At 40.4% G+C, this 25,194-nt stretch overlaps 1 protein-coding gene across 3 annotated transcripts in view; it reads left to right on the top strand.

Annotated features, from left to right (window-relative positions):
- Taok1 (TAO kinase 1) overlaps positions 1-24,808 on the top strand; it is a 112,445-nt gene extending 87,637 nt beyond the window's left edge. For all 3 annotated transcript variants that reach the window (XM_042282429.2, XM_006977440.4, XM_076577602.1), the window contains 7 exons: positions 3,702-3,938; positions 5,921-6,049; positions 6,988-7,191; positions 10,915-11,154; positions 16,783-16,995; positions 18,211-18,393; positions 23,994-24,808. In XM_042282429.2, coding sequence (XP_042138363.1) covers positions 3,702-3,938; positions 5,921-6,049; positions 6,988-7,191; positions 10,915-11,154; positions 16,783-16,995; positions 18,211-18,393; positions 23,994-24,455 — 1,668 coding nt within the window. In that variant the 3' untranslated portion in view covers positions 24,456-24,808. The remainder of the gene's footprint in view (positions 1-3,701; positions 3,939-5,920; positions 6,050-6,987; positions 7,192-10,914; positions 11,155-16,782; positions 16,996-18,210; positions 18,394-23,993) is intronic.
- Positions 24,809-25,194: the final 386 nt, after the last annotated feature.

Raw genomic sequence — 25,194 nt, 5'->3', positions numbered from 1 at the left:
TACTATGTAAAGTGTAATAAATATACTTTATATAGAGACAGTGACAACATTGTAGTTTTTCATGACTGTGATGGTAGATAGAGAAGGCTCAAGCTCAAGGGAAAACCTCTCCATGACCTCACACATTAAATGTCAGGTTCTTCCTTCCCAAGGTTTGGCTTCCTTGAATTAGTTAATACTTTTAGATTATAAGTTCAATAAAAAGCTAAAGGGGTTGGAGAAATTGCTTAGCAGTTAAAAGCACTGCCTGCTCTTCCCAAGGACTTGTGTTCCATTCCCAGCACCCACAACCATCTGTAATTCAAGTTCCAGGGGATCCAACACCCTTTTCTTGTTTCCACAGGCACCAGGTATGCATTTGCTGGACAGATGTCCGTGGAGACAAACAGCCATAGACATAAAATAATAAGTGAAATCTTGAAAAAATTAAAACCTGGAAAATGTTTATATTCTTAAACAGTTATTCCATTTATTTCAAGTAGATTATCTTATATGTGTGTAGTTTTTTTCACAAATAAATATAGCTGTACTCATTCATTATAAGGACTTTGTACAATAATTTAATCTACTTTCTTTGTACAGTAAATTACACAGATTTTACATACTCAGTTCGAAATTTTTATAATTATACATGCCTTGTACAAAGAAGCTGTCAAATTTCTGTCAACTCAGAAAGTTCTCTTTATGTTCATGCATTGGTAAAAGAGCTTGCTGTCTAGCTTGACAACTTGAGTGTGATCCTGGAACCCACATGGTGGAAGGGTCGCTTTCTACCCTCCACAAACATGCTATGACATGTATTCACTATATACACACCCAAAACAAGTAAATGTGAAAATTTTATTTCAACTTTAAGATCATAGATATCTATCTTTTCTTTATGGTCAGTGTTTTTTTTTTGACTGGCCCAAAAAATATTTGTCTGTTTAAAGGTAGAACGAGTGGAGAAAAGTTAACAGTGGTTGACGTGTGTACAGACCTTGCAGAAGACCAACTGACTATAACTCTTGCTCACACCTCTGGTGTCCTTGAACAGCTGCACTAACACACACATACCCCCTCCCCACCCACATAAATGTAAAAAGTTAAAATAGAGATTGGAAAGTTGACGCTTAAGTTCTGGAGGACAGAGCACCCCTCCTGGCCTCTCGGGGGCACTGCGTCATGTGCACACACAACGCATGTGGGCAGAGCACTCACTCACACACATAAACTAGATGATTTTTTACTAAAATAAGTCTTGACCAGATTGCAGAGCTAATAAGCTTCAGGGATTCACCTACCCCTGCCTCTTTTGTACTCAGTATAGGAACACATCACCATGCCAGGCTTTTACATGCGTTCTGGAATTTAATTCAGCTTCCCTTGCTTACTCAGCATCCCTTTTCCTCCCAATTTTTTTTTTTTATGTGAAATGATGATAAAGAGGGTCAGTATTTTTTTTTTTAAATTCTGTGTTGAGAACCAATTGTCGTGGTCCCCCGACAGGGTTTCTCTGTGTAGTTTTGGAGCCTGTCCTGGAGCTCGCTCTATAGACCAGACTGGCCTTGAACTAACAGTGATCCGCCTGGCTCTGCCTCCCAAGTGCTGGGATTAAAGGTGTGCGCCACCACTGCCTGGCCCAATTGTTTTTATAGTTTGTTAAAAACCACTTTTCATGGAGCTGTAGAGATGGCTCAACATTTAAAAGGCTGCTCTTCCAGAAGAACCAGGATTCAATTCCCAGTAGCCACATGACAGTTCACAATCATTGTTCTAGTTCCATCTAGTTCATTTCTCCCTGGTTTGTTTTTTGTTGTTGGTTAGTTGTTTAGATGATGATTCAGTCTCTTGCCCAGGCTAGGCTTGAGCTCTTTAGTATAAGTGATCTTCCATTTTTGATTTTTTTCAAGTAGTTGAGGCTATAGGCATATACCTTTGTGTATAGGTGTTTCTAATTTTTGCTATTTTCTCTTTTTTTCTTTTCTTTTTTTCCCCTTTCAGTTTTTCAAGACAGAATTTCTCTGTGTAGTCTTGGCTATGCTGGAACTTTCTCTGTTGTCCAGGCTGGCCTCTAACTCAGAGATCTACCTGCGTCTGCCTCCCAAGTGCTGAGGTCATAGGTGTGTGCCACCACTCCCACCTCTTTGGTTTTTTTTGGTTTTGGTTTTGGTTTTGGTTTTGGTTTTGGTTTTGGTTTTGGTTTTGGTTGTGTGTGTGTGTGTGTGTGTGTGTGTGTGTGTGTGTGTGTGTGTGTGACAGAGAGAGTGAGTGTGTGTGTGTGTGTGTGTGTGTGTGTGAGAGAGAGAGAGAGAGAGAGAGAGAGAGAGAGAGAGAGAGAGAGAGAATGTGAATGTGAATGTGAATGTTTTTCGGCTTCTTTGTGTAGCCCTGGGAGAGAGAGAGAGAGAGAGAGAGAGAGAGAGAGAGAGAGAGAGAGAGAGAGAGAGAGAGAGAATGTGAATGTGAATGTGAATGTGAATGTGAATGTTTTTCGGCTTCTTTGTGTAGCCCTGGCTGTCTTAGAACTCACAGAGCTTCACCTGCCTCTGCCTCCTGAGTGCTAGAATTAAAGCCATGTGCTTCTAAGCCCTGCTCAGTTTGTTTCTTTGCTTAGCTTAGCCTTATGCTGTCTTGACTAGTATAAGTTTTAGAATCAGCTTGTCTATTTCTTTTCTTTTTTTCTTCTTTTTTTGGGAGGTGGTTGGTTTTTTGAGACAGGGTTTCTCTGTGTAGTTTTGGTGCCTGTCCTGGATCTCACTCTGTAGACCAGGCTGGCCTTGAACTCACAGTGATCCTTCTGCCTCTGCCTCCTGAGTGCTGGATTAAAGGCATGTGCCACCACTGCCAGGCCCTCTTTCTCTCTCTCTCTCTCTCTCTCTCTCTCTCTCTCTCTCTCTCTCCCTCTCCCTCTCCCTCTCCCTCTCCCTCTCCCTCTCCCTCTCCCTCTCCCTCTCCCTCTCCCTCTCCCTCTCTCTCTCCCTCTCCCTCTCTCTCTGTCTCCCTCCCTCCCTCCCTCTCTCTCTCTCTTTCTCCCTCCCTCCCTCCCTCTCCCTCTCTCTCTTTCTCCCTCCCTCCCTCCCTCCCTCTCTCTCTCTCTCTTTTTTTCCTGGTGTCAGATCCCCTGGATTTAAAGACAGTTGTGAGCTGTTGTGTGGGTGCTAGCAATTGAACCCAGGTCCTTTGGAAGAGCAAACAGTGCTCTTAACCTCTGAGCCATCTCTCAAGCCTGTCTATTTCTTTAAAAGAAATGCTAGAGGAGGGGGCTGGAGAGATGGCGTAGTGGTTAAGAACACTGGCTGCTCTTCCAGAGGATCTGAGTTCCGGTTCCCAGCACCCATATGGGACAGCTCACAATCGTATGTTGTACACAAACATGAAAATAAATTAAAAAAAAAAAAATCTGCTAGAATTTTAATTGTAAACTGTAATGGAATTTCTTAGGTTAACTACCTCCTCCAGTGATACTAATGTTCTGAATGCTTAATCATTATTATTTTGTTTAGTAGAGAGAGGGTCTTGTGACATAAAAGACTTGGCTTGGCCTTAGACTCATTATATATGGTACTACCAGTCTGGACTTGAGCTCTGGGTGATTTCTTTTCTCAGCCAAGCAAGTGCTAGGGTTACAGGCCTGTACCACCATGCCCAGCTTTCTTTCTAAAGCTGTGAAAGAAAAATGTTTGACTTTCTTGTCTTTTGCTTCTCAATTTTGTGTCTAGGTTACAAGGCAGATGCAAGAGCATGAGCAGGACTCTGAACTTCGAGAACAGATGTCTGGTTACAAGCGGATGAGGCGGCAGCATCAAAAGCAGCTGATGACTCTGGAAAATAAACTAAAGGCGGAGATGGATGAACACCGTCTCAGATTAGACAAAGATCTTGAAACTCAGCGTAACAATTTCGCTGCAGAAATGGAGAAACTTATCAAGAAACACCAAGCTGCTATGGAAAAAGAGGTGGCTAATATTATTTATTCCTTTTAGACTGTGTCCATCTCTGAATTATCTAGATTAGCATTTTGATGTTTGAAGTTTCTAGCCCTAGGAACTAAGGAAATTGATCCAGGAAGGAGAAGCATTTATGTAACTTGTATAAAGCTTTCTATTTAAGAATCAAAAACAAGTGGCGCACGCCTTTAATCCCAGCACTCAGGAGGCAGAGGCAGAAGGATCTCTGTGAGTTCTAGGCCAGTCTGGTCTACAGGAAAGGCGCAAAGCTACACAGAGAAACCTTGTCTCAAAAAACCAAAAACAAAACAAACTGGTTCAGGTTGTGGTGGCACACACCTTTAATCCCAGCAGTTGGGAGGCAGAGGCAGATGGATCTCTGTGTAAGTTCAAAGCCAGATTGGTCTACAATGTGAGTTCCAGGACAGTCAGGGCTACACAGAGAAACCCTGTCTCAAAAATATTTAAATAAATAAACAGACAAACAAATAAACAAATAATTGTGCAGGTTACATGTGGTAGTATATGCCTTTATTCTCAGCACTTGGGAGGTGGAGGCAGGTGGATCTCTGAGTTTGAGATCTTGGGAGGTGGAGGCAGGTGGATCTCTGTGAGTTTGAGGTCTTGGGAGGTGGAGGCAGGTGGATCTCTGAGTTTGAGGTCTTGGGAGGTAGAGGCAGTTGCACCTCTGAGTTTGAGGTCTTGGAGGGTGGAGGCAAGTGCACCTCTGTGAGTTTGAGGTCTTGGGAGGTGGAGGTAGGCTACACACATAGCAAGTTTACAGATAACCCGAGTCACACAGTAAGACTCAATATTTTTACAAAAGGGTCTGGAGGTAGAGATCAAAGCAGGTGATTGGGTGCTTCCCCAGCATGTACAAGGCTCAATATTTTATCCTTTCTTGGCACTGCAACAACAACAACAACAATGCTTAAAAAGGTTCATCCTAGAAAGCAGTGGCTTTGCAGCAGAATGTTACAGCTAATCTAGCTAAATTGATGAGCTTTGGTCAGTGAGAATCTCAGAAAATAGGGAAGACACCCAGAATCAACCTCTGGCCTCCACTTACGTACACTCACATATGTAGACTCAAAACATCACACACTCCACCCAAATTATATGTGATACATATGTAATATTTAGCATTCATTTTAGTATGAGTTACAGGTAAGGATCTAATTTGAAGATGAATGTATGTCATTATTTAATATATATATTAACTCAGGTTAAAAAAAAAAAAGCTTGGTTTATAGGACTGGGCAGATGGCTAAGCAGTTAAGAGCACATACTCCAGGGATCCTAAGTTCAGTTTCTGGCACCCACATCAGGTGGTTCATAACACCTGTAACTCCAGCACCAGGGGGAGCTGATTCCTCTGGCCTCAACAGGCATCTCCACATACCTATACACTGACAAATGCACACATAATTAAAAATATTTTTTTAATTATTAGTTTATGTTTGAAGATAAATATGTATTTGGTTTTTATTTATTGAAGGAAATGTATGGATTTTTTTTTGTTTTGTTTGTTTGTTTGTTTGTTTTGGGGTATTTGGTTTTGGTTTTGGTTTTGGTTTTGGAGACAGGGTTTCTCTGTATAAGACCCTTGGCTGTCCTGGAATTCACTCTGTATAGACCCGGCAGGCCTGGAACTCAGAGATCTGCTTGCTTCTGCCTCCCAAGTGCTGGGATTAAAGGTGTGTGCCACTACTGCACGGCAGAGTGTATGTTCTTATTCAATAAAATGAGGAAAACATTTTGGTTCTGTAAATATATTTAAAAAATAAATTGCACAAACAAAACAAATCATCTGAAATTAGACTGAAAAGAATGAACTGGTTAGGTTGTTTGGTTGTTTGTGTTCTGATGATTCTGTTAGTCTTCCTCCTCTTCTACTACTACTAAGTATCCTTGGTCAGAGATAGTAAACTTTTGCTTTAAACTTTCCTACTTAACTGATTTGATTCATTTTTTTAAAACATTCTATATAGGCTAAAGTGATGGCCAATGAGGAGAAAAAATTCCAGCAGCACATTCAGGCTCAACAGAAGAAAGAACTGAATAGCTTTTTGGAGTCCCAAAAAAGAGAATATAAACTTCGAAAAGAGCAGCTTAAGGAGGTACTTCTTTACCAAATTCCTGTGTTTAATGGTTCTCTACTTGGCAGTTAGCATAAAGATTTGTTTGTGGCCACAGAGTATATATCTGCTTATGTGACGGCATTGAGTGTAATGTCTAAGTTACTTAAATTTTCTAGTTGACTAGGAGCTAAATAGACTCATTTCCTTCATCTAGAGATGGTGTTGTACACTAATAATCCTGTACTTAGGAGTCTGAGGAAAAATCTACCAGTATTAATTAGCATCTTAGGGTTCATCTCCTTGAGTAATATGATTAGTTGTTTGTGTTTCAGTTTTGCTTAATATGAATGTATTTCAGAATATTGAAAAACAAAGGGATTAAAATTATGCTTAAATGTTTTATCCTTATTCCAATTAAAATATGATTTTGTTTTTAACTTGAAATAGCTTCTGGCTCTTCTTGGAAAGGTTTTTAAAGTTTTACTTTTTAACCTTGGAAAGGTTTTTAAAGTTTATTTACTTTTTAACCAGTCATTCTGTGCTTTAAAGCCAGGAAACATGAAAATGAGCCTGTGCAAAACTAAAGCTATTTATATATTATGATGTACATAGAATCATATTACCTAGCTTTTCCAGGTCTACTGAGCTCTTACTAGAAACAAAACACAACTAGAGTTTAGCATGTAATGGATTGAGGATGTAGCTTCCAGCATGGTCAGGGCCCTACATTAAGTTCCCTCCCTTGTGAAAAGTAAATAAGTAAATTTATCCTAGCTAGTCATGGGGATGTATACCTGCATAATTCTACCAACAAGTAGACTAAAGCAGGAGGATTGTAAATTCAAGATCAGCCCAGGCTGCATAGTAATAACAGTAACAAAACTCAAAACATTACTAGATCAGTGTACCATGTTACATTATACATTCACATAGTTAATTTTTATGTAGCTGAATTTTTCTGGTGGTTTTGTTTCCAGGAGCTGAATGAAAACCAGAGCACACCTAAAAAAGAAAAGCAGGAATGGCTTTCCAAGCAGAAGGAGAACATACAACACTTCCAGGCAGAAGAAGAAGCTAACCTTCTTCGACGCCAAAGGCAGTATCTAGAGCTGGAATGTCGCCGCTTCAAGAGAAGAATGTTACTTGGGCGACATAACTTGGAACAGGACCTTGTCAGGGAGGTATGTATATTTGAATGCTATAAAAATTAAAATAAGTAAATAGTCAGAGCTGGAAATTAAAACATTTTTTTAAGACAAGGCCTTAGTCTATGGGCCAGGTTGGTCTAAAACTTACTATTGAGTCCAAGGTAATCTTAGACTTGTGTGGTAACTCCTGCCTCATCTCCTGATTGTTACTGTAAAACTCTTTATCAATGAATCCTTTGTGAAAATTGAAAATTTTGTCTGGTGTGGTGGTGCACACCTTTAACTCCAGCACTCGGAGGCAGAGGCAGGCAGATCTCTGAGTTTGAGGCCAGCCTGGTCTACATAGTGAGTTCCAGGATAGCAGACCTGTCTCAAAAAACTGAAAGAAAGTGAAAATTTTCAGTTTCCAGTCACTTCCAAATCTCTGCTTTTCTACATGGATTTCTCTTGACCTGAGTCACTATTGTGCAGATATTCACAAGACCTTTCCCCTGTGATAGCATCTGAGAAAAACCTCCTCTTGGTACCAATTACTTCTCCTTCTAAAGGTGCTCTGCTTTTCGCCCTCTTCTGTACACATGAAGACACAATATTTTGGAGGTCAGTGTGTCTATCTTCCTCATTAGAACTGACTTTTGGTTTTTTGAGACTGGGTTTCTCTGTGTGGCTTTTGGAGCCTATCCTGGAACTCGCTCTGTAGAACAGATTGGCCTCGAACTCACAGAGATCCACTTGCCTCTGCCTTCTGAGTGCTGGGATTAAAGGTGTGCACCACCACTGCCTGGCTTAGACCTGGCTTTTTATGAAGTCTCAGACTTTGTTCAGTTCTTCGTATGCCCAGCATCTACCCTATAGTAGGCATTCAGTAAATAACTTGTTGATAATATGGGAATTACAAAAATACTAATTTTTGAATATGAGAAAATTAATTTGGCAACTCTTACCTCTGATCTGGAATGGGTACCATGAGGTATGTATTAATTACCATTTACTTTTTAATAATCTTGTTAATTATTACTTGGCAAATGTTATTGAAAGTTTTTTTTCTTTTTTTAATTCTTTTATTTATTTATCTTTGGATGTGGACACATGAATATATGGAGGTCAGAGGACTACTTGTAGAAGTTAGGTGTATTCTTCTACCTTGTAGGTCCTGGGAAACTTCAGGCTTGACAAGCAGACCCCTTTACCCTTTGAGACATCTTGCCAGCCTTGCCAGCCCATTTTTTTTTTTTTTTTTTTTTTAAGATGGGGAGATCAACCTGACTTTGCTACCTGAATACTGGGATTAAAAGCTTGTGCCACCAGGCCTAGTCGTGTCTTAATAATTATTCCCTTTACCAGGATGTCTGTCAACATAAATAAATTTCTTTCAAAGAATGGAATAAAGTAAGTTGTGCTTAGAGTATAATGCTGAGTATTCAGTGAAGAAACTCAGGGGCTAGAGAGATGGCACAGCACCTAAAAGCACATACTGCTCTTGCAGGGGCCATGTGTTCAGTTCCCAGCACTCACAGGGGCCTGCAACTGCCTGTATTCCAGCTCCAAGAGGATTTGATGCCTCTGGCCTCAGGAACCTGCACCCAAGTGCTCATACCACACAACAGCACGCATACCTGTAATTTAAGATAAGTTCTTAAATTTTAAGGGCATTTGAACTTAGCCAGGCATGTTGTCACTCGGCTTGGGAGGTAGAGGCAGACAGACTTTGAGTTCCAGGACTGCCAGGGCTACATAGTGAAACCTTGTATCAAAAAGATGAGAGAGGGGCTGGAGAGATGGTTCAGCCGTTAAGAGCACTGGCTGCTTTTCCAGAGGACCTGGGCTCAATTCCCAGTACCCAAATGGCAGCTCAAAACTGTCAGTAGTTCCAGTTGCAGGTGGTCCAACATCCTCACACAGACACATATGTGGGCAAAACACCAATGTACATATATAAAAATAAATCATAAAAATGAAATTAAAATTTAAAGTTATATTGATTAGATTTAAATTTAAAATTATATTGATAAGAAAAAACATCCAGTCTTAGATGTAGGCGTAGGTGTTAATGGACATTGTTAGTACCTACCATCCTTTGAGCAATATTGAATTACAGCTTTTTGATGTTGCTGTTTTTCAAGATGGGGTTTCTCTGTGTTGTCCTGGAACCCACTCTGTAGACCAGGCTGACCTCAAACTCAGAGATCCACTTGCCTCTACCTGCCAAATACTGGGGTCAAAGATGTGCACTACCACCACCTGACTGAACTATAGCTTTTAAAAATATACAGAGTGACTAGAGTAATGGTTCAATGGTTAAGAAAGTTCTTGGACCTTCAGAGGACCTTTATTCAGTTTCCAACACTCAACATTAGGCAACTCATAACAGCTTGTAATTCCAGCTCTAGCAGATGTGACACTCTTCTGGCCTCTCAGGATACCCACACATATGTGGTGTATACACACTCATGTACACATAATTAAAAATAAAAGTAAATCTTTAAAAATTATGCACGTAAACATTTACCTGTCAAATGTACATTTGGAGTTCTATTCTGTAGAAATAGTAACATGATAAACATAGTTAGACATTTGTTGATACCTTTGGTAGAAGCAAACAGAGGGAACCATCTTAAATGACTAATCATTTGAAAATTGTATCACAAAGTGGTAGCTTTCAGTAAAAGTAAAATGTCTTTTTCTGGATGTGGTGGCACACACTGTTAATCCCAGTACTTGAGAGGGAGAGGCAGGCAAGAGGATTTTTTCATTCCTGGCAGTTTAGTTACGAAAATTTTGGAGGGCGGGAGAGAGAGAGAGAGAGAGAGAATGAATGAATGAATGAATGAATGAATGAATGAATGAATGAATGAATGAATGAAAAAAAAGTGTTTGTATGCTGGTCTGATCCAGGTATATATGCATTAGATTATCAAATGGAAGAAAACAAAGTTTTGTGCCTATATTAATCAATTGAGATGTTTTATTTTTTTATTTCTATTTTATTTTATTTTTTTATTATTATTATTATTTTTTTTTTTTTTTGGTTTTTTGAGACAGGGTTTCTCTGTGTAGCTTTGTGCCTTTCCTGGAACTCACTCTGTAGACCAGGCTGGCCTCGAACTCACAGAGATCCTTCTGCCTGTGCCTCCTGAGTGCTGGGATTAAAGGTGTGTGCCACCACTGTCCAGCTTTATTTTTTTTTATTAATGGATATGTCCCAATAAATTAGATAAAGCTGAGAAACATCTACAACAACCCGTTACCTCTAGGAATGAGGGTTTGCAGCATAATAGATGCCATTGATTTTCATGTTACTGATAGTTCTATATGTATATATACTTTTAAAACATTTATGTGTATGTATGTATGTGATTATATGTACACCATGTGTGTGCAGTGCCTGTGGAGGGAAGAAGAAAGATGTTGGTTGCCCTGGAAGTGGAGGAGGCTGTGAGCCACTATGCAAGTGCTGGGAACCAAAACCAAGTCCTTTGCATGAGCATCAAGTGCTCTTTTTTACTTTATCTTCTCTCCAGCTCCCCTTTTTATTTGAAAAAAATATTTTAAGAGAATAACTTTTTATTTGTTTGTTTGTTTTGTTTGTTTACTACAGGGTTTCTCTGTTCTATCATGGCTAAAATTTACGTGGGTTCTGGGGATTTGAAATCAGATCTTCATGTTTCTGTGGAAAGTGAAAACATTTGTTAATGTTTTCCCCCCTGGGTTTGTAAAGCTATAAAGTATACCTTTGTCTTTGGAATTATATTTTAGGAGTTAAACAAAAGGCAGACTCAGAAGGACTTAGAACATGCAATGCTACTACGACAGCATGAATCCATGCAAGAACTGGAGTTTCGCCACCTCAACACTATTCAGAAGATGCGCTGTGAGTTGATCAGACTGCAGCATCAAACTGAGCTCACTAACCAGCTGGAATACAATAAGCGAAGGGAACGGGAACTAAGACGAAAACATGTTATGGAAGTTCGACAACAACCTAAGAGTTTAAAGGTACCGTTAGTGTAAGCTTCTTGGCATATGTCTAGTCATTGAGACAGGTTGAGTTGACTCAGTCCTGTTCATTTTTAGCATGCTTCCTTGGTTCCTGTATGGACTGCTTCAGCTTTTGCTTGTGTACTTTGTATCAAAGGAAAAGAATCACCAAAATTATAACTCTGGGAATTCTTTTTTTTTTTTTTTTTTTTTTGGTTTTTCGAGACAGGGTTTCTCTGTGTAGCTTTGCGCCTTTCCTGGGACTCACTTGGTAGTCCAGGCTGGCCTCGAACTCACAGAGATCCACCTGCCTCTGCCTCCCGAGTGCTGGGATTAAAGGCGTGCGCCACCACCGCCCGGCTAACTCTGGGAATTCTTAATCAGTATTTTTTTAAATGTAGATAGTATCTGACGCTTAAATTATAGTCCACAGTCAAAATACTAACCTTTCTTTTTATTCTTTTTTTTTTTTTTTTTTTTTTTTTTGGTTTTTCGAGACAGGGTTTCTCTGCGTAGCTTTGCGCCTTTCCTGGAGCTCACTTGGTAGCCCAGGCTGGCCTCGAACTCACAGAGATCCGCCTGGCTCTGCCTCCCGAGTGCTGGGATTAAAGGCGTGCGCCACCACCGCCCGGCTCTTTTTATTCTAAGTAACTCAGTCTGGGACTCTTAATTTGATGTCAATATGATTTATATAAAATTTTTGGTGTTTTGAGACAGGGTCTCACCATGTAGCTCTGGCTGTCCTGTAACTATATGGACCAGGCTGGCCTCAAACTCACAGAGATCTGCCTGCCGCTGCCTCCCTGAATGCTGACATTAAAGGTGTGTGCTACCACCGCCCAGCTGATTTATATAAAATTTAAAAATATAAAAGTGAGTTTGAAGAGATGGCTCAGCAATTAAGAGCAATGGTTGCTATTTCAGAGGACTTGAAATTGATTCCCAGCACTGACATGGTGATTCATTACCATCTGCAGCTCTAGTTCCAGGGAACCCAATAACCTTTTCAGGCACCAGGAATAATACATGGTGCACATACATTCATGCAGGCAAAACACTCATAATTATAAAATCAAGTTTTTTTTTTTTTTTTTGTTTTTTGGTTTTTTTTTTTTGGTTTTTCGAGACAGGGTTTCTCTGTGTAGCTTTACTATAAAATCAAGTTTTAAAAAAACAATTTAATGTAAAAGTTTGCTCTCTTCCTTTATCCTACATTCCTAAACCCCAACAAAGATTGTTTTTTAAATATTTAGCTCAAATGGAACTTAACAATTCTAAGAAAATTTTCAAATTTCATATTTTAGAATGAATATTTGAAGTAATTGAATCAGTTTTTAAAAACACAAAACAAAAAGCACTCACTGTAAGGTTTTCATCAGTGATTATAATCTGTACTTGTTTACAGATTAAAATTTTTTTTATGTCCAGTTAGCTCCAGGTCCCAAAGTATTTATGTTGAAAAGATTGCTTTTCTGCCAAATATGGCATCCTTTAATCCAGCACTCAGAAGACTGAAGCACTTACAGAGTAGTTGTGCTGATTGCCAGTGTTTAAAGAGGTTAGAATTCATAATGACTTTTTTTTTTTTTCCTCGAGACAAGGTTTCTCTGTGTAGCTTTGCGCCTTTCCTGGAACTCGCTTTGGAGACCAGGCTGGCCTCGAACTCACAGAGATCCACCTGCCTCTGCCTCCCGAGTGCTGGGATTAAAGGCCTGCACCACCACCTCCCGGCCGATTTCTTTGTTTATATAGTGGAGAGAGAATCATATGGCTGTAGTTCAGATACTGCCCACCAAAGTGTCCCCCCCACCTTTTAGTTTTCAAGATGAGGTCACATATAGTATAGCTTGCTCATCATGTAGCCAAAGATGACCTTGAAATCTGATATTTCTGTCTAAACCTTCTGGGTGATGGAATTGCTGGGATGTACCAACATCCCCGTAGTGCTGAGGACTGAACCAGGAGATTTATACATGCTGAGAAAGCACTCTTCTAAGTGAGCTACGTTCGTAAACCCTACCAAAGATTTTTTAAAATAGTATTTGCTTTTGAAATGATAGCTTGAAAGTCTGCAGTACCCAGAGATGAACCAAAATGACACCTAATTCATTTACTGTAGTCATACCATAATTCCGATGTGACTCCATTTTCCTAGGGCGTTGTTCGACTTGAACCTTTCTTCCTGTAACCGTTTTAGTTTGAGAGCTTTTAAAAAAAGTAATCTGATTTTCTCAGGCATCACATGAAAGTGAGGGAAATGTTTCACCATCTCATTTCAGACATTAAGGAGAATACCTTCTACTGATGACGAATGTAAGGTTTCCCTCTTGTATGAAAGAAAAAATGTTTCTCTTATTTGTTTAGTTTCAACAGAATGTTTGGTTTACCACCAACATATCCCAATAAGTGTCTGTGCACCTGTAGTTTTCTGTGAGACGCTGAGCTAGAGGAGAAACGTCAGTTTGGGTACATATATATGTTGACTAGGATTTCTGAGAGAAGGGTGCTGTTTCTGTGGAATGGATTAGGTAAAACTACTACCTCTTCTATGTCTTCAACCTTCTTTCCAGGTGATGACTTTTTTGTTAGTATTATATGAGTAGAAATAATTATAATTTGAATCCATCTCACTTTCTTTGGGTTTTTTGAGACAGAATTTCTCTGTGCAGCCTTGGTTGTCTTGGAACTCACTCTGTAAACCAGGCTGGCCTTAAACTCACAGACATCCACCTGCCACTGCCTGCCTAGTGCTGGGATTAAAGGCATGTGCAACTACCACCCAGCTTCCCATCTCATTTTCTGTTGAATCAACATCGAAGGATGTAGTTTTTCTTGGTCTGATTATTAATATTTCTCTGGGGCTTTGGTTTCACTTTTGGTTTTTTATTTCCATTTTATGTGTGTGAATGTTGGCCTACATGTATGTATGTGGCTGGTGCCCTCAGAGACCAGAAGAGGGCTTGGATCCTCTGAAACTAGACTTACAGGTGGTGTATGAGCTGCCATATGAGTGCTGGGAACTGAACTCAGGTCCTCTGCAAGAGTACCTAGTGCTCTTAAGACTGCTCTGACTTTTTTTTGGGGGGGGTGTGGAGGTGTCAGCAGTTAAGTAAGGGACATTTTTTGTGTTTCTCAGTTTTTTTTGCTTTTCAGGGCACAATCTCATAGTCCAAGCTGGTCTCAAAACCATTGTGTGTAGCTGTGAATAGCCTTAATTCCTACTCCTCTTACCTTTCCTAAGTACTAAGATTACAGGCATGTGCCAAATCTGGCTCTTCCTCTTGGTCTGTGCAGCAGTCTCTCTATGAAGTCCAGATGGGCCTTAATCTTCCTACCTCAGCATCCCAAGTGCTGGTATTATAGTGTCTGCCAACAATAATTTAATTTTATTTATGATAAAGAAAATTTTAAGGAGCACTCTCCATGTTATGGGATGATTAACATTTTAAAGAAGAGACTGTTACACAGAGGTAGAAGATAATGTCTAAATTTCATTATTTGTTCTTGTCTAGAAGGTCTTGGTAGAATGTTGATCCAGAACAGTATTTAAGCTGAGTGTGGTGGCTCTTTAGTCCCAGCACTCTGAAAGCAGAGTCAGCCTGAATATATCAAGTTCCAGGCCAGCCAGAGTTACATGGTGAGACGTTGTCGCCAACCAAACCAAACCAAACCAGTATTTAAGAGCAATGATACTAAGCTTGGCTAAACCAAAAGTCTTTTATAATTTTCTATTTCTTAGCCGGGCGGTGGTGGCGCACGCCTTTAATCCCAGCACTCGGGAGGCAGAGCCAGGCAGATCTCTGAGTTCGAGGCCAACCTGGGCTACCAAGTGAGCTCCAGGAAAGGCGCAAAGCTACACAGGGAAACCCTGTCTCCAAAAACAAAAACAACAACAAAAAAAAAATTCCATTTCTTTTTTTTTTTGAGCTGAGGATCGAACCCAGGGCCTTACGCTTGCTAGGCAAGCGCTCTACCACTGAGCCAAATCCCCAACCTAGTTTTCCATTTCTTTACCCTTCTTCACATAATGAGCCCTAGCATATGGCCAGGACATGGTTCCTCGGTTGGTGAGAAATACATATATATGTATATTAATGTTATAATGTGGAAATAGAGACATTTTCTTTTCCTGGACAAATAGGTAACTTTTCATTTAATTATACTTCACTGCTAGGCAGGTGCTCTACTTCTGAACTAATCCCCAGCTAAACTTGGGTTTATGTTTGTATTCATTTTCCTCTTTTTGAGATAGAGTTTCTCTGTGTAGCTTTGGAGTCTGTCCTGGAACTCACTCTGTAGCCCAGGCTGGCCTCAGACTCACAGAAATCCTCCTGGCTCTGCCTCCCGAGTGCTGAGATTAAAGGCATGTACCACAAACGCCCAGCTATATTTGTATTCTTTTTTTTTTTTTTTTTGGTTTTTCGAGACAGGGTTTCTCTGTGTAGCTTTGCGCCTTTCCTGGAGCTCACTTGGTAGCCCAGGCTGGCCTCGAACTCCCAGAGATCCGCCTGGCTCTGCCTCCCGAGTGCTGGGATTAAAGGCGTGCGCCACCACCGCCCGGCTGCTATATTTGTATTCTTGACGTGTATATTGAATCAACTAATTTATATCTGCCGTTATTTATAATGGCAAAAAATATTTTTTTAACTGTGGGTTCTGTTTCAGTATAGTAAGTGAATATATTCTCACTTCTAGGCTGAACTAACATACATACCTTATAGAAATGTATCTCGCCATGCAGTGGTTTGGCACACTTTTAATCCCAGCACTTAGGAGGCAGAGACAGGTGGATCTCTGTGTGTTCGAAGCCAGCCTAGTCCACAGAGTAAGATCCAAGACAACCAAGGTTACACAGAGAAACCCTGTCTCATAAAACCAAAGATAAATCAATAAAAATAGAAAAGAATAAAGTAAGCCATTACTGCAGGTGGCACATGCCTCCTGTAGTCCCAGCACTGAGTAGGCTGAAGCACACTGAAGTGGGAGGACTTCAAGGACAACTTGGTCAACTTAGCATAACCGTGTTTCAAAATAAAACATTTTTTTAAAAGGGGTTGGAATGTGAATTGATGGTAGAGTGTTTGCTGACATGTATGATGCTTCAGGTTCAGACTTTAATATTGTAAGGCAGGTGGAGTGAACTAATGTTTGATTCTGTCTAGCTTATTGTCTTAAAGAAAAGACAATTGGAATAATCATTTACTATTGCACACTTCAAAATCAATCTAAAGTTTGGCACATAGATTCCACAGAAAGTAGGATCTGTTACAGATTGTGGTTAGAGTTGAGATTATCATGGAAAGAAAAGAAATTAGAATAGAGCGTTCTAAATAAACAAAGAAACAATGCTTTGTTTTCTGCCTCAAGATACCTGGTAAAATTCTGCCTTGCTGTATAACTACCATAATTTGATTTATGAGATGAAATTTAGGTTTATGACGTGAATGTTTGCCAAGTATAAAAAATAGCTGCAGTCTTATCATATGACATTGTGGTTTTCTTCTTTTTTCTTCTTGACTTTATATATAAGTAAGTAAGTATACACTATGCCAAATGCTATATGTTAAGATATTCTCCCTCTCTCTCTCTCTCTCTCTCTCTCTCTCTCCATATATATATTTTTTTGTTTGTTTTTTTTCTTTCCAGTCTAAAGAACTCCAGATAAAAAAGCAGTTTCAGGATACATGCAAAATTCAAACCAGACAGTACAAAGCATTAAGAAACCACCTACTGGAGACTACACCAAAGAGTGAGCACAAAGCCGTTCTGAAGAGACTCAAGGAGGAACAGACTCGGAAGTTAGCCATCTTGGCTGAGCAGTATGATCATAGCATTAATGAAATGCTCTCCACACAAGCTGTGAGTTTGCTTTGTTTAGGCAAAACAAATTTAGTACCCTTTTCTTTGTACCACCTAAATGAAACCCTCGCAATTAAAAGATAAGTTGGCAATGATAGCTCTTTAATAGCACAGGAAAAAATAGTGGTCATCCATATTCTTCCTATTCTTAGCATTGCTTGGAAAAACCATGGTGTATATAGAATTTCACTGATATATTTAAACATAAGATCTTATAAAGGTTCCCCGCAGGTGTGTATTCCAACAACTTAAAAAGACCAGGTGAGTAAACTGTAGGCAAAACATACTTATGTATATACGAATCTAAATGGTTACTTTGGAGCACACAGATGAAATACTGTGCAAGTATTTTCTTTTTCTTTCTTTTTTTTTTTTTTAAACAATTTGTCTTTATTTTATGTGCATTGGTGTATGCATGTATGTCTATGTGAGGGTGTCAGATCTTAGAGTTACAGACAGTTGTTAGCTGCCATATGGGTGCTGGGAATTGAACCCGGGTCCTCTGGTAGAGCAATTGGTGCTCTTAACCACTGAGCCATCACTCCAGCTCTGCGCCCTCCCCCCCCCCCTTTTTTTTTTTTTGGTTTTTCAAGACAGGGTTTCTTTGTGTAGCTTTGCACCTTTTCTGGATCTTGCTCTGTAGACCAGGCTGGCCTTGAACTCACAGAGATCCTCCTGCCTCTGCCTCCCGATTTAATCTGGGATTAAAGGCATGGGCCACCACCACCCGGCGCAAGTATTTTCTTAAAGGACCAAATAATCAGTATTTTAGATTTGCAAACCAGGAGGTAAAATTGATATTGTATAGGTACTTCTAACTATTAAAAATGTAACCATGTCAATATGTAAGACTCAGTTTTAGATATTGAACTGAACAAAAATAAGCAGCTACCCAGATCAGGCTTGTGTACTGTGCTTATTGACTTTGATTCTACTAGGGAAGGAGAGACTGAGCACTTTATATTACCCAATCATATTCTAGATTTTTCTTAAGAAAAAGTATAGTTATTCAGGCATCTTTAGAACAGCTTATGATAGCATCTTCTGTCATGCAGTATTGGTTATTATCTTTCTTTTTCAGGGATGTTCACACCAGACTACAAGAAAGAGCTCTTATATAGCTTACAAAAACGTAGTCTGTCTTCTCTCACTCTGCTATAAGTTATGAATGGTTAGTTCACAGTAGAATATATCAGTTTCTCTTCTTTCTCTCAGCTGCGTTTGGATGAAGCACAGGAAGCAGAATGCCAGGTTTTGAAGATGCAGCTGCAGCAGGAACTGGAGCTACTGAATGCATATCAGAGCAAAATCAAGATGCAGGCTGAGGCCCAACATGATCGAGAGCTTCGAGAGCTGGAACAGAGGGTCTCCCTTCGCAGAGCACTCTTAGAACAAAAGGTATAGATAAGAGAAGGAAGAGAATTTTTCTACTATTGGTTTTTTTTTTTTTTTTTTTTTTTTTTTTTTTTTTTTTTTTTTGGTTTTTCGAGACAGGGTTTCTCTGTGTAGCTTTGCGCCTTTCCTGGAACTCACTTGGTAGCCCAGGCTGGCCTCGAACTCACAGAGATCCGCCTGGCTCTGCCTCCCGAGTGCTGGGATTAAAGGAGTGCGCCACCACCGCCCGGCTACTATTGGTTTTTTTGTTGTTTTGTTTTGTTTTTCAAGACAGAGTTTCTCTGTGTAGCTTTGGTGCCTTTCCTGGAACTCTCTCTGTAGCCCAGGCTGGCCTCAAACTCACAGATCCTCCTGCCTCTGCCTCCCAAGTGCTGGGATTAAAGGCGTGTGCCACCACCGCCCGGCCTACTATTGGTTTTTTTTTTTTTTTTTTTTTTTTTTTTTGTTTTTTTTTTTTGGTTTTCCGAGACAGGGTTTCTCTGTGTAGCTTTGCGCCTTTCCTGGAGCTCACTTGGTAGCCCAGGCTGGCCTCGAACTCACAGAGATCCGCCTGCCTCTGCCTCCCGAGTGCTGGGATTAAAGGCGTGCGCCACCACCGCCCGGCCTACTATTGGTTTTTAATCAAAAGAATTAAATATACGTGTGTGCTCACAAGCTTGGGGATGTGGGGGCGTATGTTTTCATTTTCTTTGAATACGTGCGTATCGTGTATTGTCTGTACAAGTGCATGTTTGTGTGTGAGTGCAGGCTTATATGCCATGGCATTGTGGAAGTCAGAGAAGGATGTCAGGTGTCATTCTTCACTTTGCGCCTTGTTATGGTAGCTGGCCCACAAGTTCTGGGGATCTCCTGTGCTTTCCATCTCACCATAAACACAGTGGAATTACAGATATGCCTTTTCATGCTTTGCTGCCTTCTTTTTTTTTTTCTTCTTGAGACAAAGTTTCGCTATGTAGCCCTGGCTGGCCAGGAACTCTATGTAGACCAGGCTAGCTTTAAACTCACAGAGAAGGTGCAGCAGTATACCTGGCTGTGTCTATGTTTCACATAGGTTCAGGAGATCTGGACTCAAGTCCTCATACTTGCATGTCAAATACTTTTACCTCCTGAGCCATCTCCATAGCTCTGGTTCGTTTTTTTGAGGCAGGGTCTCACTCCGTAGCCCTAGCAGGCCTTGAATTTTCTAGATAGACAAGACAGGTCTTGAACTCAGAGCTCTCCCTGCCTCTACAGGTGTTGGGATTAAAGAATTGCACCACTACACCCAGGCTCACAGCTTTTAATTATTTAGACTGAGGGAATGAGCCTCAGGTCTTGCACTTACAAGACAAGAACTCTACTAATACCAACAGGGATTGAGTTAGATTTCTTTTATAATACTGTCTTTCGTTAGTTCTAGTTTTGTAGTTTAAGTATTCAATAACGAACTTTTTAATTAATGAGTTCTAAACCTCAAAGAAATATTAATGGATAAAGATTATGAGCTGTGAGAAGACTAAGACTTGAGACCTTGGAGGTATGAAGGAGCTGCTGAAACAACTCAGTGATCTGAAGGTGGAGCTGTCTCAAATTATGGTTGACATGTGTCTCTGTGCTAAGCTTTCCAAGTTCGGAGTTGTCCACAAATCATTCGTGTCCTCACCATCATTAACCAGACTCAGAAAGAAAACCACAGAAAATTCTACAGGGACAAGTACAGGCCCATGGACCTCTGGCCCAAGAAAAAATGAGCCATGCACCACTGAGCCCAGCGAGAAACTGAAGAAAGGGAGTAATGGCTATACCCACTGTGCAAGTACTTTATCAGGGCCTGGGGTCCAAAAACAATAACACATAAAAAATGAACTGTGTGTGGTGGCACATACCTATAATCTAAGCCCTTGGGATTTGGGTGTGGATGCAGGAGGACAGGAGTTCAAGGTTATCCTTGCCTACATAGCAGGTTTGAGGCCAACCTGGGCTACGTGAGAGCTTGTCTCAGTACAGACAAAAAGAATATGAAGCTATGTGAAGATCATGGAACTATGAGAGGAGCAATGCTTTCTCCGTTTCCCTTACTGCTTTGTCTGCCTAGCTCTACCTAAGGAGGCTGCAGAAAGACTGACATAATGAGGAATAAGAATTGCAGGGATTGCCGGGCGGTGGTGGCGCACGCCTTTAATCCCAGCACTCGGGAGGCAGAGGCAGGCGGATCTCTGTGAGTTCGAGGCCAGCCTGGGCTACCAAGTGAGTTCCAGGAAAGGCGCAAAGCTATACAGAGAAACCCTGTCTTGAAAAACCAAAAAAAAAAAAAAAAAAAAAATTGCAGGGATTGCCTGAGAGAGAGAGAGAGAGAGAGAGAGAGAGAGAGAGAGAGAGAGAGAGAACGAACCAGGAGTGTATATATAAACTTTAAGTCTTTGTCTGAAACTGTACAGCTAGTGGGAAATTACTGAGGAACAGAAGTTAAAACCAGTTCCACAAGCTGAAAAATTATACATCTTATACATCCAGATTCATCATTACTGTTTGGAGCTTTGGCGGGTGGGGGTGGAGGCGGGGATGGAGACAAGTCTTATAGTTTAAGTTGGCCTTGAACTCTCCTCAGAGTTGTTTCCACCTTAGCGTTGGGATTACAAACATGCAGCACCATGTTAGCATGTCTTTACTTTTTCTGACTTATTGTCAGATATATTAGAAAACAGACCTAGAATCTTGAAATTAATTTGTCATTCAAAGTACTAAGGTATATGTATTTCTGTCTGTCTGTCTGAGAGAGATTGATTTAGTAAAAGGATATTAGCAAAAGATTTTTGAGTTTAAAAAGGGAAGGCATTCGTTATGAGAAATGTTAGTAATTTATATACGGAATTCAGTGATACGTTCCAAAGTTCTTGAGCAGTAAATTCACAATAGCTGATGTAGTTCAGTCCATTGTGCATTGTTAGTTAGTACTTGCCTATTGGTCATCTTAAAATTGCCATCCATTGTTTTGAACCATTGCCTTGTAAAGTTTTGTGTTCATGTAGTTCTTGTAATAAAAATAGAATACATTAGTGTGTGGGTGTGTGGGTGTGTGTGTGTGGTGTGTGTGTGTGTGTGTGTGTGTGTGTGTGTGTGTGTGTGTGTGTTCGCTTATAATTACTGTTGATAAATTAATATTTGTTTATTTACTTCAATCAAGCCTGGTGGCACAGGCTTACAATGTCAACTACTGGGGAGGCCAAGACAGGATAATTGCAAGTTCAAAGCCATAATGGGCAACTCAGCAAGACTCTGTATTAAAAAAAGAAAAGCAGAAGCCAGATTGTGGTAGCAGCGGTACACTTGGGAGGCAGAGGCAGGCAGATCACTGTCTGTCTCTTAGCTTGGTCTATGGAGTGAGTTCCAGGACAGCCAGAGCTACACAGAGAAACCCTGTCTTGGGGTGGTGAGGGGGAGTTAAATAAGTAAATAAAAGTAGGGCGGGTGAGATGGCTGAGCAGGTAGAGGCATTTGCTGCCAAGCCTGACAAGCTGTGTGTGATCCCCAGGACCCAGCTCAACTGTCATCCACCTCCTCTGCTATCCCTCCCCTTCCTTCTCTCCCCTCTCTTCTCCTCCTCTGCCTTCTCCTCTTTTTGATGCAAAACATTGCACATACTAAGCACATGCTCTATGACTGAGCAATACTTCTAACCCTAGTTCTTCAAATTTTATAAAGTCTTATTTCAGCTCTTACCTCCAGATGTATAGCCTCCTGGGTGCTGGGATAACAGGTGTGCATCGCCAAGCCCAGTCAATTTAAAAAGCCGAAAGAAAACTTTCTGTTGCATGGATGAGTTGACCATCAGAATCTACCGATTAATATTAATATTACTCAAAACATGGGCCTGGAGAATGGCTTAGTGGTTAAGAGCACTGGTTTGATTTCTAGCACCCTTATAATAGATCATATCCACCTGTAACTCTAATTTCAGAGGATCAGACACCCATTTCTTTTATCCATGAGTATCAGGCACACACATGGTGCAGACAAAAATGTATATATTCATAAATAAAAATAATTTAAAATGTTTTTGTTTAATCAAAAGAAGGATCAAGCCATGCATGGTGGCACATATCTGTAATTCTAGCACTTGGCAGGCTGAGGCAGGAGGATGCAAAGTTCCAGCATAGCTTGAGGTACATAAAGCAATGGACTCTTTGAACAGACACACATTTTATGTGATGTAAAATGTAGTATCTAGGTGGTAATTTTTTCTAGCTTGCGGGAGATCTGGGGTTCAATCACCAGTAGTGACTTCATCCACCCCCAACCCAATTTTGTTTTGTTTTGTTTTCTTTGAAGAAAGCTGATAAGATGGTACACCATACCATGATTCAGCATGGTAACCATATCATGCTGAATCCATTTCTTGTGCAGTTTGATTTAAGATGTGGATATACTGTCCTCTGTCTGGCACAGAGAGTTCTGACTGATGCAAGAAAGATAATGAGTTTTGGCCAATTTATATCAATAATGACCAATTAATCAGTCAATCCTTATTTAACCTAAATATAAACATCCCTCTGGATCTACCAGTTTATAGCAAATACCAAGTAGAGCACAGGAGAAAATACTAAATGATGGCATCAAGATATAATTGGTAAGCTGGGTGGTAGTGGCGCACACCTTTAATCCTAGCACACGGGAGGCAGAGGCAAACAGATCTCTGTGAGTTCGAGGCCGGCCTGGTCTACAGAGCGAGTTCCAGGACAGGCTCCAAAGCTACACAGAGAAACCCTGTCTCAAAAGCAAAACACACACACATATATATATATATATATATATATATATATATATATATATATATATATATTTGATCAAATCCAGAATTTAGACATTTTTATAGCCAGTTTACAAGTGACTGGTGAGGAGAATGGACAGCTGCTATAGACTTAAAAAAATTAAAGACAAATGACAAAATGAATGGTTTTTGTTTGAACCTCAATCCAAATAAAAAAATTATCAACAAGACTTTTGAGATAATAAGAGAAATTTAGATACACACTAAAAATTGGTTATCAATTTATTAGATATCACAATGAAATGGTTATTTTGTTAACCATAATTAACATGAGGTCAAAAAGTACAATCTGGCTGGGTACTCCAGAGGGAGGGTCAGGTAGGTTGTGAGTTCAAGGCCAGCTAAGACTACACAGTGAGACCCTGTCTCAAATCCTATTTGTACTTAAGAATAGAATGTCTTTCAAAAACTGTAAACACTTTCTCTATTTAAAAAAAAAAAAAAAAAAAGTAGTTTTGGCAGTGGTGGCACACACCTGTAATCCCAGTGTATCTTTTAAAACAATTTTCAGTATAATTCATAAAAAAGCTGTTGATCGCCGGGCGGTGGTGGCGCACGCCTTTAATCCCAGCACTCGGGAGGCAGAACCAGGCGGATCTCTGTGAGTTCAAGGCCAGCCTGGTCTCCAAAGCAAGTTCCCGGAAAGGCGCAAAGCTACACAGAAAAACACTGTCTCGAAAACAAACAAACAAACAAACAAAAAAAGCTGTTGATTGTTTTGAGTAGTTATTGCTGCTTTAGCTTATAGATCTGAAACATAAATTGATATTCTTACTCCCTTTTCCTACCCTGACAGATTGAAGAAGAGATGTTGGCTTTGCAGAATGAACGCACAGAACGAATACGTAGCCTGCTTGAACGTCAAGCCCGAGAAATTGAAGCTTTTGACTCTGAAAGCATGAGACTAGGTTTCAGTAACATGGTCCTTTCTAATCTCTCCCCTGAGGCATTCAGCCACAGCTACCCAGGAGCTTCTAGTTGGTCTCACAATCCTACTGGGGGTCCCGGACCTCACTGGGGTCATCCCATGGGTGGCACACCACAAGCTTGGGGCCATCCAATGCAAGGTGGACCCCAGCCTTGGGGTCATCCCTCAGGGCCAATGCAAGGGGTCCCTCGAGGTAGCAGTATGGGAGTCCGCAATAGCCCCCAGGCTCTGAGGCGGACAGCTTCTGGGGGACGGACAGAACAGGGCATGAGCAGAAGCACGAGTGTCACTTCACAAATATCCAATGGGTCACACATGTCTTACACATAATAATTGAAAGTGGCAATTCCGCTGGAGCTGTCTGCCAAAAGAAACTGCCTACAGAAATCATCACCGCAGCCTCCTCACTTGGGTACTACCATGTGGAAGCTGAGTGCATATGGTATATTTTATTCGTTTTTGTAAAGCGTTATGTTTTGTGTTTACTAATTGGGTTGTCATAGTATTTGGCTGCCGGGTTTTTGTGGTTGGCTTTTTGTTTCTTTGTTTTTAACTTTTGGAAAATTTTAAAAGTGGGAATAGATAAATATTTCATGTGTGTGGCAAAAAGAAATTGGCTTAATAGAAGGGGTTTTATCTGAACAATGTCAAAATAAAATGAAGCAAACTGGCCTGAATCATCACTTTAGGATGTCCATAGCCTAAGAAGTTTATTGGAAGATCTACAGCCTTCCTCCCTATTCCACAGTCTGTGAGCCACTGAGGGCAGGTAGCATCTGTGCTGAAACACACCTCCACTCCTTACCAGTGTGTTTCCTTTCTTTATGAAATGGGCCTGACTTCCCAACCTCATTCGGACTAAAAAGCAGAAAACCATGAACATTAAAAGATTGTATTCACCTTTTCAGGTGGTAAAAAATCATGTAGTTCTTTGCTAAGTGCTTCAGAAGTTTGTCGCTGATTTTGTAGGTTCTATCATTATAAGATGGAGTTGCTTAAGGAGATCATAAGCTGTGTGGGGATTGCACTACCAAGCCTGTGAACTATCAGAGGGAAAAACCAGAAGGTC

This window comes from Peromyscus maniculatus, chromosome 8, assembly GCF_049852395.1.
Source record: "Peromyscus maniculatus bairdii isolate BWxNUB_F1_BW_parent chromosome 8, HU_Pman_BW_mat_3.1, whole genome shotgun sequence".
Classification (NCBI taxonomy): domain Eukaryota; kingdom Metazoa; phylum Chordata; class Mammalia; order Rodentia; family Cricetidae; genus Peromyscus; species Peromyscus maniculatus.
Note: the sequence above shows the minus strand (reverse complement) of the source record. Positions and strands in the feature narration are given on the sequence as shown.